The following is a 14,390-nucleotide window of genomic DNA, read 5'->3' on the forward strand; positions in this document are numbered from 1 at the left end:
AACATACATGTGCTTGTTTTTATGAGATGAACGAAAATTCCCAAGGATAGATACTATATATACATACACACGATGATGTGTGTGTATATATATAATATATATATAACAAAGAATAAATTGTGAAGACAAATTTCAATCCAAGCGATAAAGATTGGCAACTCATTGTAAGATCCTGAGCTTAAATCCCATCTTAACCAGCTAAAAAAAAAAAAGAAGATATATCTAAGCATCTATGTTTGTCAGATAAGATTGCGAACCGTTAGCAAATAAAATAATTTTCAAATCTCATTTGATGTTAAGCTTACATTTATTATAATGTCTTCCACGTCTGATTCTGATGTCAAGCTTACATTTATTGTATTGAAAATAGAAGATATCAAACAACACAACATTTGGACAAAAGATGAATCAGGATGACCATCTTATTGTCATCATATTACATAGCTTAAATATCGCTCGTAATGCTCTCGCGGCAAAAATTACCCATTTTTGCTTCATCTATTGAAAAGATTACCTATTTTGACACTCATTTGTTGACTAAACTTCCCATAGGGGACTGAATCGGTATTGGCTACATAAACAAATTACTACTGTAACAAATGGATGGAAAAGAAGTATAAACCTATGAAGGAAAACTACTCTGATTCGAAGACAACTTTAGAGAGGCTTCCCTTCGTACTGCAAAATGCCACATAAGTGCTACATCAGACTCTGCCATAATGCTGCCAATCTACAACCTGCTCAAAGATAACCTCCGGCAGCACGGATGTCCGATGTTAAGCAGTACCCACCTGAAACAATGTTCAGCGTCGGGAGAGAAACCAGCATCATCTAAAATTCGCCAAATATATCTGGACATCCATCCCACTTCTTCTGCTCTCTTGCTTCCCAATATCCACCAACGTAGTGATACGTGCCATCTTCACCCTCTTGTTGGAACCATCGCGGCTTCCAACCATTCTCTTGCAATTTCCTTGACTGTCAAAACAAGGCATGTGAATATCAGAGATGGAGATTAGTTTTGTAATATGGGTGTTTATATGCATGCATTTGATTTTGTCAGCACTAAAACAATCTTATGAAGCAAAAATAAATCTTGTTCAATAATAACGACAACAAAGAGTGTTGAAATAGAAGTGTATTTTGTCCAACTTCTACGCGCTTATTTCCCTGAACAACAAATCTTTTTGGAAAATTACAACATTTAGCTACATTAGTGAATTAAGTGTGGCACTCGATTTGCTGTTGATAGTGTACACAGGTGGTAATCGCAGTAGGGATATGAAAAAAAAACGAAAATTCAGTATGTCTAGAGGCATACCATTCGCTGCCTTTTCTCCAATCGCAACTTTTCTGCATTTGCCTTTTCGTATTCCCCATTTTCCAGATGCCTCTGGTCTGGACGAAGTCTTGAATCTGTAGGTGGAAGTTTCTCCTTGATTCACGATCAAATGTTTGGATCAGATGAGTAGAATACAACTGAAGTTGAATAGCAGTAAAATAAAAGCTATATGTTCATTACACTTTCATGTTTCATCTATACCTGCAGCTCGGAAGTTAGCTCATTTAGTGTAATGGCAAATGATGTTAAGTTGTATCGAGTTGGATTAGCAGGAGGCTTACTCCTTTCCCATAATAAACACATGTTTTGTGTTATATTACAAGTCTTGTTAGGAACATCATCTCCTTTGTTGCGGTACATGAGATCGTCCCATTTTCCCAGTAAGGAGGCAACTTTTGCCCCCGTGACATCCTCAACATAGCCTTGAACCTGCAAAACAGTTAATACATATTTGGTACACTTTCAAAGTGTAAACTAAATGTAGAGTTAATATGTTGCTTCTTACTTGCCGAGGATTACGATCAAAAAGAGACTTTTCCTTGAACTTGAGTTGACATGAAAATTGCCTGTTGCCTCTTATGTTCATAGTTCCATGGTGTTCACAGTAAAGTCTGCCAAAGATGAGGTTGTATATAGTAGTAGTTACCTAAAGTTGAGAAAGTTCTATTAGGCATGGCATAATGAAATCCAGTTAAAAACTTGAATTGGTAAACGTATCATGAGGATGTTAAGAAGACAAACCTTACTCCATTGGAATATCTCACCATCATCAAATTCCAGGGTCAAAACACCAACGGGATCAAGCTGGATGGATTGGCCCCAAAATTTAGAGGTGAGATTGCTGTCACCCCAAAACTTCCAACCTTTGCCTTCACAGTGGCAGGCAATGAGCATTGGGTGGTGGCTAACCTAGAAATTAAAATAGTGAAGCTCATATGCAATTCAAAGTCCTCTCTTGTATCTGAATTATGAAAAGAATTTAATGTCTTTAGTTAAAAATAAAACTAGGCACTTATGTTAACTGATACTTCCAATAGTAATAGCCAGAAAAAGTCAGTTCATATAAGTCACTGTCAACTACTAAATGAAAAGGTGCTTGGAGTCTCACTAGTGGAAATATAAACATCAGATTAATATTTCTAATTTAAAAAGGTACGCACAAGATCTGAAAATGAATCATAAGCCAAAGATATGCGTATTGAACATGTTACTGGTTTTATTGGTTTTACAGAATTACCTTTTCTGAGATGAAGCGGATTCCCTTTTCGGGAAAGTCGGCTTCGTATGTCTCCCCTAACAAAGGATTGAATGGTTTGCAACTTCGACCAATGGAAGAAGCATAACCGGAGACTGCAAAGGCAGCTACTTTCAGAATTCTCATGAGACTGTTCCCCTACAACCAATAAAAAAAATTTCAAATACAGAGGAGTTTAACTAATATTCTTTTTCTCAAATCTCCTGAACAATAAATAACATCTTAGATAAAAAGTTCTAACAGTTATGAAGGCCTCAAATATCAGGCTTCATTGTGTCTAAATGGAGTTCTGCACCTTCTTGTAATGATTGTTTGTCCAGCTATTAGTATAAATCAAGTTTTCCAAGAAGTGATTGGAATCAGGATCAACACTAGTATAAGAGAAAAGACTGTTGAATCATCCAGATTAGTTATTTTAAAAAAATTATTGCTGGAAGTTACTGGTTATCGAACAAATGGGAGAGATTTAGTTGGAATCAGGATCAACACTAGAATATGCAATAGAATTGGGTCCGATCAACCATATTGGTTTCATAAGATGATAATTGCCAGATGTCAACTAGATTGGTCGTCAAAGAAACGGTCTGGATTCAGTGAAAGAAAATTATGTCTGGTCTGGGATGTTTCCATCCAAGTCCATGCCTTTTGCACCCGACTCCCTGATTTTACAGGGGTCTCAAGACCATCTGATGCAATGAATCATGGAATCATTAACAAAATATCATGCAGTCATTTGGTAATTATAGAAGAAGCAACGGTCGATAATGACATTGTATAAAGGATGTAATGCTAAATCAGAAAGTGAATCACCCTTTTGCCAAATTCAAATGCTTGATCCAAGAGATACGAGTACTCAAGCTCCTCAAAGCACTTCTGAAGGGATGACAATGGTTCATTGAAGTAGACCGGTAGACAAACACGTGTCAAATCCTTTCCGACATTGTCTTTAATCAAAGACCAAAGGCTAATACTTTTCTCCTTCTCAAGTGGTGCTGGCAGATTCTTTCGCCTTTCAATATGGGGGAACATATGTTGACAATGAAGTTCTTCTTCGGTATACATTATCTCCACATCACCAGTCTTGCTCTCTCTTTTGGAAGTTGTAGTTTCATGATTTGCCACCCTTATATTAAAAGCACAGGAATCGGAAACATCATTAAAACTCTCTTTTGTATCGAAGAAATAAGACTCCTCTTCATCTGAAATATCATCATTCTCTTGCTTCTCAACATCATCAGATGATTCTGTTGTGCTATATTCTAAACAAAAATAGAAGCTATGAGCAGCACAAAGAGAAAACACCATGAAAAGATCAGAAAAAAGTACTTAGAAATGATTGGCCAAGAGTGTAAAGTCAAGTGTGATATTTTTGTTGACCTACTTTGTGTAAATGGTTAATGAGAAAAGACTATGCCTTGAGGGGATATCAGAGGTGAAAAAATCAAGTGAAATATTATCATGTGCATGTACATGTCTGTTTTAAATAGCTTACATGTAATCAAATAATATATGTAACCCTCCAGCCTGAATTATAATGAATCTTAATGCTAAAAGAACAATAATAATGGTTACTAAACATTTGACAAGAGAAAAAATGTGAACTGCCACTGTGCCACATGAAACTCCCACCAATGCAAGGCCTAGGAAAGGACAATCTGTGCAGTCTTAACCCTGCAAGCAAATAGATTGTTTCCATGACTTTAATCTTAGTTACCCATGTTACAAAGGAGCAAACTTACCGTTATTGTTAAAGCTCATCCTCTAGGCATATCGATCAAAAAGCTGTTTAAACCTAAACCACAGTCAACTATGAAAATCTCTGTTTCGCATGATGTAGATTGATCTGATCACAGCAATCAGCAACCAGTGACTTCCATCAAATGTCAATTCGGGCATTTTCATTTCTTTTTTGTTTTTGAGAATGATGGTATAGCAACACCAGACATTGAAGAGAAACTATGGTGGAACAACTCATGACAAACATTCATGGATAACCGATATTTTTGTCACAGCACCTCTTCCAGGTGGAACAGGCATGCCAAATGCGAGGCAGTTCTTTTGCATAATTGATTGCTGATAAAATCAACTTTATAAGGCTGATAGTGTTAACTTCACACAGCTGAACTCAGTAAAATCTCTGACATCAATCCATAAAGTCATCAAGGAAATAACTATATTTAGCAGAAACCTTGGTATGAGTTCTACACATTTTCCATTATAATCAAGTCAGCAAGGCAAGCATCAACCAGATGAATTCAAGCCCAAGATGAACAAAATAATTCTATAATAGACAAAGAACAGATGATAAAGTAGACAAGACAATCAGTAAGCTATTGATACAATTGAATGATGAACCGCTCTACCATAAAAGGCCTAACATAAAACTGGATCACTGTAGTGGCATTTGAAGAGCAAATCCTATAAGCCTAAGAAACAACATCAAGTCAAAAATTACCAAAATGCTAAAATTACTTGGAAGCAACGATCTTGTCTTTCTCAAAAGATTTTAAGTTCAATTTGAGAACAACATAGGATAAGAATAGTGGAATACCAATAAAAGCTATGAGATCAGCGTTATGTAGAAGCAAATGGTTTGTCAAAACAGATATGCTAGAACAAGATAAACTTTGTCATACAAAGATGCAAGAAGCTAGAATCAATTTCTTTTCTTCTAAAATCAATTTAAATGAAAAGGTAATAACCAGAAAACAGCAACAAAGAGGTGATGTTATTCTTTTTTCAACAATAAAACAATAATTAGTTTCTTCAAAAACAAAGCAATTATTTGTGACCTATTTGCATAATATTAATAAGACAAGTCAGTTGTAATTTGTAACAATATAAAATGAGAGAAAAGGTAAACAATAAAAATTTAAAGCTGATTATTCTTAAAGAAAGGAGGACGTGCAAGGATAGGCTTTTTCGATGGCTGTACTTTAGACAAAGAAAGATACTACTAAATAGCTTTCTGATGGAATATTAGAAGACAAGTGAAGAAAATAACTTCTGCACTGGGTTTAAATTATGAAAATTGGACACCTTCAATTAATTTGATATGCGAACAGCAAAATTGCATTATGTCACTTACCCATAGCTCAAAAGCACAATCGTATCTATGTTATTTTGGTCACATGAACCAAGTTCCAGTTACAAAAAGTCCAAGAATATCAGCAAATGAGTTCTCAGCCAATCTCTCTCTCTCTCTGAGTTGCTGTTAGATTGCAATAACAATACACCAAAACTAGAAGAAAACAAAGAGATGGAACACATAACACATAAATACCTAGATTATTTGTCATTTGGTTATACGTGGGGTTTGAAAGAACTCTCTCCAAGTGAATCGATTTCACAGTTGCAAGATGCCACAAATATGTTTTACACATACAAGTATAATGACACTGCAGACAACTGTTTCTCAAGTGGAGTGTTGGACCAATGAAAGGCATACAAAAAAAAATCAAGACTAAACGACAACAAGTGAACCAAATATCAAAGCTGGTTGGAGAATGCCAGGTAGTTTTTTTTCATTCCCTGAGCAGACACTGATTATACCATCTTGTAGCAGTGGATATACACAATGGCAGAGTTAGTAGAGACATGATGATATTAGCAAACATAAAAACAAAATGAAGATTCAGTAAGTGGACCAAATAAAAAACGCCGGTAGGAGAATACTAGACTGTCTTTCTAGTTTCTTTGTTCAGATGCCAATTTATACCATCGTGGAGCATTGCATATACACAATCGCAGAGAGTAAGCTGAGACATGCTAATATCAGCAGAAAACCAATAAATTAATCATTTTGATATTGACATTGTATATGAAGGAACTGAAATATATGGACAAGAACAAAGTGTCTATCACTTCACTCCACTATATTTAAATGGAATAAATGAGCAGTTTGTGCATAAAAGAATGCAAAATAGTATATGACAGCAGAATGAACACAATTCCTGACCCAAAAGGAAAAGAGAAAATGGAGATATGCTATACCACTGTACTTTCCATGTCCAGAGCAAGAATATTCAGTTTTCATCAACTGCAAGTGGCCTTCACAACTTGCTGCTTCATTTTTAATATTGACTTCCTGCACAAAGGCAAGCACAATGCCACATAGTACATATTCAATTCCAGTGAATACGATAACCGTCAACGAGAACTCATTTTTTCTTCGTAGGAAGTAATAACAAGACTCTAAAGCAGTTTTGGCCTTACATTTAGAATCATGGAGATCATTTAATTTATTAAATACTTTGATACTATTGATACTTGATACACATGAAATAATTTATCAGGTTAAGAGTCAGGAGACATTGAGGTTAGACAAGAAAGAAAATTTTGAAGGAATTATCTTCTTGATAGATTTAAATGCTTAAAGAATGTTTTATGCAATAATAACAATAAAAATTCTTCTTGATAGATGGAAATGGTAAGTAAACTCTTAGAGAACATGTCAAAAACAGGTAATAGTAGATGAACACCTAGGAACAATAGCAAAAAGACATATTTATTAAATTTGAAAAGAAGTATGATAGTTGTTAAATTTCAACAAAATGGATTGTCAATATAAATCATCATTTCAAACTAACAATATTAGTGTAAAACCTCTCCAACTTTATTAAATTGTAAATTTATCACTAACTATCATTTACCAAAAAGAATAAGCCCATAGCAACAAGAGCATCAATGAGTGAAAAGTGCATGTTACCTCTAACTGTTGCTGAACTGTCCCAAGAAAGTTTAAACATTTTTCGTAGTGAATCTTTAGTCGTCTATGGTATTCTGAAAATTCTGATAACATAATCTGTTCACAGTCCTTTATTACATCCTCCCTAAGTCCCTCAACAAGCATGCGGTCTCTCAGTCTTTCAGTTGAGAAGGTTATATCATTTGGGATAAAGGAAATACGTTCACTCAATGTTCTTAAGGAATATACACTACTTGCCAAGACCAAAGCCTCGATCCATGCTACACGATCTTTCTTTGAATCAGTCCTCAGATGAAGTGTCTTTGTGCGAGAAAATATATAGAACCTTCTATCATCAGACCTGCTTTCCCGAAATGATGACACCTAGCAGTGCAGAGAAAAAACAAACACACAAGTCGGTCAGCTAATTGAGGCAATAAATTTCAAACAACTCATAATTTAATATAGATCAGTTCACATGAAGGCTGAAGATGTGGAGTAAAACATTGGACTATGTTCACAAAACATATTTGTATAATATGATCCAAGTATGTACCAAGATAAGGTAAGAACAGAATATGTGAGCCATGCTGTTTCCTGAGAACTATAAATTAAATGTTCAATAGCGAAGCCTATTATAATTCAAGGTTTTAAAGCTATGCTATAATAAGTATAAAGGATATCTTGAAACCATTATGACCTAATAGTCTAATACAACAATTGCAATGGATGATCTCCAGAACTTACCTATCACAAGCACATCCATTATAATGGGCAATCACAAGTTACAATCACTACAAGTATTTCTTGCTAACTTTCCTGTATATAACATAATATGATAATAGTACCCCTCTAAAATCAATACAGCAGCCACGATAGCAGTTGTTGTGATCATATTTTAAACATCGATCCTCACGTTGTGCCAGTACAGATCAAGTTTTGTACCTTTCTTGTAGCATATGCTGACATAATTCAGCATGGGAAACCTTAATTATAGGCATGACACACTAGTAAGTCACTGACATACACACATCTCATGCATCTTGGCCTGAACATCTCCATGTTCTTTTTTCTTGTTATTTACAGCGGATACAAGCAGCCAAAAGTAGAGAAAGCTTCATCTTTGATATGGTGAGCTCAATTGCTTCCGTGCTCCTACCACAGGTTTCAGACTGTTTAAGCAATGTTTCAATGGGAATAAGCAGAGGTGGATGATATATTAATATATACTTGGAATGGAACATCTTTGGCGACAGCAAAATAACTTCTTCCTATGGAGACTAATTACATCAAGAAAATAGAGATTCATTAGACAAAAATCTTTTTTTCTTGTCAGTAAGTATTAGAGTGGCATGTTTGAACAATATTATCTAAATAATTTACTTTAGGTTCAAATACTAATGCCAGGATAAATAATGTGCCACGACCTGTAACATAACTAACCTTTTAACTTCAATGAATATAAACTACTAATCCAAAATACTTAAGTCAAAGTTAACAGTAGTATATCAAGCTCAAATACTATTGCCAAGAGAAATAATGTGCCATGACTTGTAACATAACTAGCCTATTAACTTCATTGAACATAAACTACTAATCCAAAATGTTTAAGTCAAAATTGACAATAGCATATCATCATATCCTTATAAACAAATCTATCTTTGCTCACTTCCGATGTGGCACTAATCAAGATGTTGTAATCTCTCCTACTTAAGGGCTCGACGTCATCCCCAAGACCTAACCCTAGCATGGTGCATGTAAGGCATAACCCAATGGGTGCTCCAAGCTATGACGTGCCTTCTCTGACCCCTTCCACACTACTCGAGCCTCTCACCATACCGCAATACAAATATGATATTATAAATTTGAATAACTTATTATAAATTAAATAATGATAGCCAATAATATACTCATCAAACTCTTATAAGCAAATTTATTTTTTTTCTTACTTCCGATACGGAATTAATCAGGGTGTTACATAACAGATATGCAATTATCAAAAAATATACATGCCAAACTTAAATAAGTTTGCAAACACAGACAATTGCAATCCCTGCAGTAGTTGATACCAGTCTAGTTAAGGACCCATCCTTAAATGCCAACAAACTGCACTATTAGCTATGTGGATAGCAGAGTGAAAAAGCAAAAGAAAAAATTATAAAATAATTTTTGATCGGAAAATTTGAAAGAAGAGCTAAAGTAACTATTACTTTTAGCCCAAGGCTCTATGTTAATCGACAGCTACTATAGTTCCTCCTTTTCTTCTCCTCTTTTCTTTTCTTTTTTTTCTCTCACAGCAACATATTGAAGCTCGTGCCCTTGAAACTTTGAAGGTAAGCTGTTTTGCCACATGAGTAAATCCAACCCAATGTGCTTTAGAGGGACTAAACACCTGAAACTTATTAAAATTTGGTGTGTTCCAATAACAATCATGTTGGAGCAAGATTCTCTGGTTTCGGCCTAAAATGAGTGGTTCATGTACCAATCTGAACTCGGATAGGTGTGTACTGCCCAATATGAGTAAAATTTGCGGAATTGATTTCCAAGAGCAGTTGAGCAAGCTTGTCATATATAGATTACTTTTACTTATTATTGATTATCGAATTAGTTAATGCAAACTGAAAATAACCTCATACTGACTTTCTTATCAGAATTGGCTTTTGCCAAAGATTTGACATAACTTGTTTAGGTGATGTCATGCTTCTAAGCCACTTATCACACAACCTGCTACATTTCACTTCTCTGTCAGTTATAACAAATCTGCATCTTAAGCAAATTGGTTTTTGCAGCATCCATTTGATAATTCTACAGTACCTAGGTGCTCCTATCTACAAATTAAACTTGAAAGTAAGAAATAATACTTGCACCATGTCATACAAGAGAGACTATCAACTAACACACAAGGCAACACCATGTCAAAATAGATGCTTTCCCATCTTCATGTTGGCAACCCACTGCTGGACGAGTTGATAGATTACCCTGCTCAGCTTTCACCACCACACTTAAAAACTAATACTTGCACCATCAGATCAGAAGCATATGATAATTCTCCAGGCAGCTAAAGCAGAAAGATGATTAACAGCCGTTACTACTAAACCGTTCATATTAAAAACTATCGAGGACAATTAGACAAAATAGTGCAAAAGGCAATATTTTTTTTCTGTAAGCAAATTAAACGAATCTGAATGTCAAAAAGAAGAAACAGAACAGAATAAAAGCAAGCACAGAAAACGAAAAGAAGAAGCTATCTCAGTTTTGCAAGGAAAAACATCATAAAACACAAATCCCTACACAAATATTTTCTGGAGAAAAAGAAACAAAAAGAAAAGAAATTGTCCAGTAAAAGATGAAACGTCCAGCTGCTCTGTAACCTGAGGCAACTTTTTTCAATTCGTGACTTACTAGAACCGTGCACCTGTGCCCCAAATCCAGCTGTTCTCGGGAACGAGCATAAACAGTAGACTGACGCCAGCAATTCGTACAACCCGCTTCATCGAGCCACGAACTACAACCAACAATATTATGTCGAAGCAAGAGGAAACAGAGCTTTACTTCCGTGGTGCGGGGTCGAAGCAAAGCCGTGCTGCCCCCGCTACAACACCAAAAGCGGAATCCGCCGTGCCCACGGCTTAGATTAGGCTACAAAGCCCTGGGTGACCCACGCTCAAAAGTCATCTCTTTCACCGCGAGAAACTAAGGGTAAAAGGAAAAGAAGGCCAACAAAGGCCAATGTTTTATGTGAAATCGAATTGGAACTTGGGAAAGGTTACTCTTATAATTAAGAACATGGAAGCGAAATAATGATAAAAGAGAGATTATTTTGGTTAGAGGGGAAGAAACAGAGAGATCTGGCGGTCTTATGCCTGAACCCCACGCGTTCCAGATGCCTAAGCGAGATAATCGATCAGAGGAGCGACGAAATCGGGGAAGGCTTTGGTGGAACACGTCAAATTCCAGTCAGCCCCACATATTGCCCAAAAGAAGCTGCGGATCTGACGCAATGCCATTCGAGGCGATTTTTCTTTTGTCATGACAATTAATTAGGGAAAAGAGGTGTTTTTGTGCCGTTCCAAAAATGAGATTGATGGTTGGGATCTGCTGCTCACCTTGAGGTAAACGACATCGACGGGTTTGGCGGGCGCTTCCCCGAGGCCACCCGCCCGGGAAGAGATCCGCTCGGAGGCGTCGCCGATGACCCGGGTGCCGCCATTCTCCGGCGGGGAGAGGCCGTCCCAGGGGCGGATCTTGGAGTAGGAGAGCACGCCGTGGCGAAGGGAGAACCACCGGGACCGCCACCCCCGACCATAATTGGTCCACTTGTAGAGGAACCCGGCGACGCCGACGTCATCGCCATTGGTCCGCGGCGGCCCGCCGCCGCTCCCCGGGGCATTGGTCGGCAGGTCGGGGGACTGGTCGCCGGCGACGCCGGGTCGATCGAGAACGATGCAGCAGAGGGGGTGCATCGCCCTCTGCGCGCTCATTGTCGATCACAATGCGATCCGATCACGATCCCAGTCGCATTGGATCAAGAGATCCCTAAACCTGCCGATTCTTGTGGTATAAGAGAAGGAAAGGGAGTGAGGTTGGCGTCAAGATAAAGAATTAAGGTTGAGAGATAGAGAGAGAGAGAGTGTGTGTGTGTGTGTGTGTGCGCGCTGCGTGCGCTGTATAGTCTAAAAATACATATAAATATTAATTAAACAATAGGTGGAGAGGAGAAGAAGAGGAGAGACAGGAGGGAGAAGATGATTTGAAGAAGAGAAACGAGCCTGCGCTACTTGGTTTAAAGGGCTTTCTATGCATTTTATATTTATATTTATATGTATGAATTCTTTGGGGCTGTTGATTTTATGGTGACATATTATTATTATTATTATTATTATTATTACTATCATATATGTATATATATATATATATATATGATAGTAAATTTTACTTTGAAGACAGTGTAGAAAAGGATTAATATTTTTATATTTATATTTAAAATAAAAGAAAAAATAAGGAAGAAAACTGATGCAATGATCCACATGGAACCACCACATCCCAAGTCTGTCTATCTTCGATCTTTGGAGACTACACAATTTCGAACCTAATCCCTTTGTTATATATTTATGTTAAGATGCCTTGAGATTCAATCTCTTATCATCGCAGTAGAAATTATTTTATGTGAAAAATATAAGATTTTGTTGAGTAAATTATAAGCACAACATTACTTCAAGTAAAATATGGAACCCATTTTCACCCATCAACTTACGAGTCAATTAGATTGCTGACAAGTTTTCTCCAATAAGTTATTTATTTATTTATATATGATTATCTAAAAAAATATCTTTCATATAAATTAATCCTTTCACGATTAAAGTTTCACAACTCACACTCCAAACTGAAAATAGAATTCGGATTATTCTTTTTCCTTCTCTTCTCGTTTATTGTCCTTTTTGCTTCTCTATCTTTTATTGCACGGTCGCATCCCTTTATCGATTCATGTCTTACATTTGAGTACAACGACAAATAGTAAATATATATGTATGTATACCAGAAACTGCATCTACAGCCTTACGTTTCACAGATAATTCAACACCCCGAAATATCTATGTCAACGAAAGTTTTTGGATTGATTAGGTAAACATAGACACAATAGTTTAGAAACTTTAATGGATACATATTATTGGTGAACCTTTATGCCGTCGTCAAGGTGTTAGAATGGTTCGATTCAATCCTGAATGAGCAAGGTTACTCGCGCGGATGCTCGGGTAAAGCGTGTATCGGGTCGGGTTTGGTTCGAGCATCATTTCTCGAGTGCGATCTTCTCTCTTGACAAATGGTTTGCGTCTTTGTCGTCAAACTCATGCACATATGCTGAGGTCAAGAGAAAATTTTTTTGACTCGACCTCTTCGAATGTTAAGTTATAACTGAGTGGAATAAAATATAGTTGAGTATTTGAAGTCTCCCTCCATTAGTCAAGGGGTTGGGCTTTTATACCTACAAAGGGGTGGTCAGTCGTACATGGTCCTTTAATGGCTGTTAACTCCTCGAGAGAGTGGCTTGTACCCTACGGATGAACATCGATCGACCTGTATGGGTCGGCACAATGCGGCACCATCTCGAGTTTTGTGGAATGGCTCCATGGTGTTTGGTGTCAACTTGTACTACATTGAACAACTCGGAGGTCACGTGGTCGCCTCGTTTGAGTTTGAGGTGTCACGTCATGTTAGCCTAACGATCTCTTATTGGCCTTGTTGTGGTTCCCGTCTATGACCACATGAATGGTGCTGAAATATGCAATATCACATATCAATCCCGATCACTTGGATGATTTAATTTGAGCATTAAAACCCCAATAACATCTCATAAAATTATTTTTTTTCTTGAAAGAAAAACTTTATTGCAAAGCATTACATCCTAAGACTCGTAGCATCAAAGCACGAAAACTAGGTTAGCTAAGGGGATCACTCCCCGCTCACAAAAAAAAAAAAAAAAAAATCATAATTTTAAGGTTTTTTACAATCTCATTTTCCTCTCTATAAACATGTACGATCATGCAAATTATTATGTTGCTTGTTTAAGAGACTTATTTTTCAATGGACTTAAGATTAATAAATAAATTAAAGAGTAAGAAAATAAATGCTTCTTTTAAAAATATTTTTCAAATATTCTGCAGAGCGCACCAGATTTTCTCTATTTACAAAATCACCTTTATATTGCTTCCCCTCATGTTCATAGTTTGAAGTATGTTTTGATATTAATAAAATAAAAAAAGATTTGTTTTGTTGTTGTAAGAAATTCAATTAATGAGGATGGTTTGCAAAAATGTTTTTTTTTTTCCCTTAAGAATCTGTTTGTCCTATAAAATTACACGCGTATATTTATGTTGACGAACTGCAGAAATCAAGAGCTAGTAATAATTGTGATCGACAACATGAAAGCTGAGGAGCACCGAGCTAAGGCAGTGGAATCGACTTAATTTTTTACTTGGTCGACGCTACTGTATCCAAAAGAATTGAGTCGTACAAAAGGGGTTATGAGTGACGCTACTGTATCCTTTTGGTTACTTCATCTGTCTACGTTTTCTCATCTCTTCCTAAATATCCTCTCTTTTTTTTTT

General features: G+C 36.5%; 1 protein-coding gene across 6 annotated transcripts; it reads right to left on the reverse strand.

The window, feature by feature from the left end:
- Positions 1 to 329: 329 nt before the first annotated feature.
- Positions 330 to 11,922, reverse strand: LOC103989924 (oxysterol-binding protein-related protein 2A). Of its 6 annotated transcripts, XM_065155254.1 has the most exons (11): positions 11,391 to 11,920; positions 7,306 to 7,668; positions 6,591 to 6,684; positions 3,408 to 3,856; positions 2,580 to 2,735; positions 2,084 to 2,251; positions 1,848 to 1,988; positions 1,544 to 1,771; positions 1,322 to 1,435; positions 792 to 978; positions 330 to 678 (listed from the first exon to the last, which is right to left on the reverse strand). In XM_065155254.1, the coding sequence occupies exons 1-10, from the start codon at positions 11,763 to 11,765 to the stop codon at positions 832 to 834; spliced, it is 2,235 nt and encodes a 744-aa protein (XP_065011326.1). In that variant the 5' UTR covers positions 11,766 to 11,920; the 3' UTR covers positions 330 to 678; positions 792 to 831. The 6 variants fall into 6 exon arrangements, with proteins under 6 accessions (XP_065011326.1, XP_009407156.2, XP_009407154.2 ...); XM_009408881.3 differs by having other exon boundaries at positions 330 to 978; positions 1,624 to 1,771; positions 11,391 to 11,922; XM_009408879.3 differs by having other exon boundaries at positions 330 to 978.
- Between the last annotated feature and the right edge of the window lie 2,468 nt (positions 11,923 to 14,390).

This window comes from Musa acuminata, chromosome BXJ3-6, assembly GCF_036884655.1.
Source record: "Musa acuminata AAA Group cultivar baxijiao chromosome BXJ3-6, Cavendish_Baxijiao_AAA, whole genome shotgun sequence".
Classification (NCBI taxonomy): Eukaryota; Viridiplantae; Streptophyta; class Magnoliopsida; order Zingiberales; family Musaceae; genus Musa; species Musa acuminata.

Bases quoted from the DNA above. Each gene is read 5' to 3' on its own strand.
- LOC103989924 (XM_065155254.1), bottom strand. From the start codon at position 11,765: ATGAGCGCGCAGAGGGCGATGCACCCCCTCTGCTGCATCGTTCTCGAT. The intron at 7,669-11,390 runs GTGAGCAGCAGA...CTGCACTGCTAG, and splicing joins TCGATGTCGTTTACCTCAAG to GTGTCATCATTTCGGGAAAG. The intron at 1,772-1,847 runs GTAAGAAGCAAC...ACTGTTTTGCAG, and splicing joins TTGATCGTAATCCTCGGCAA to GTTCAAGGCTATGTTGAGGA.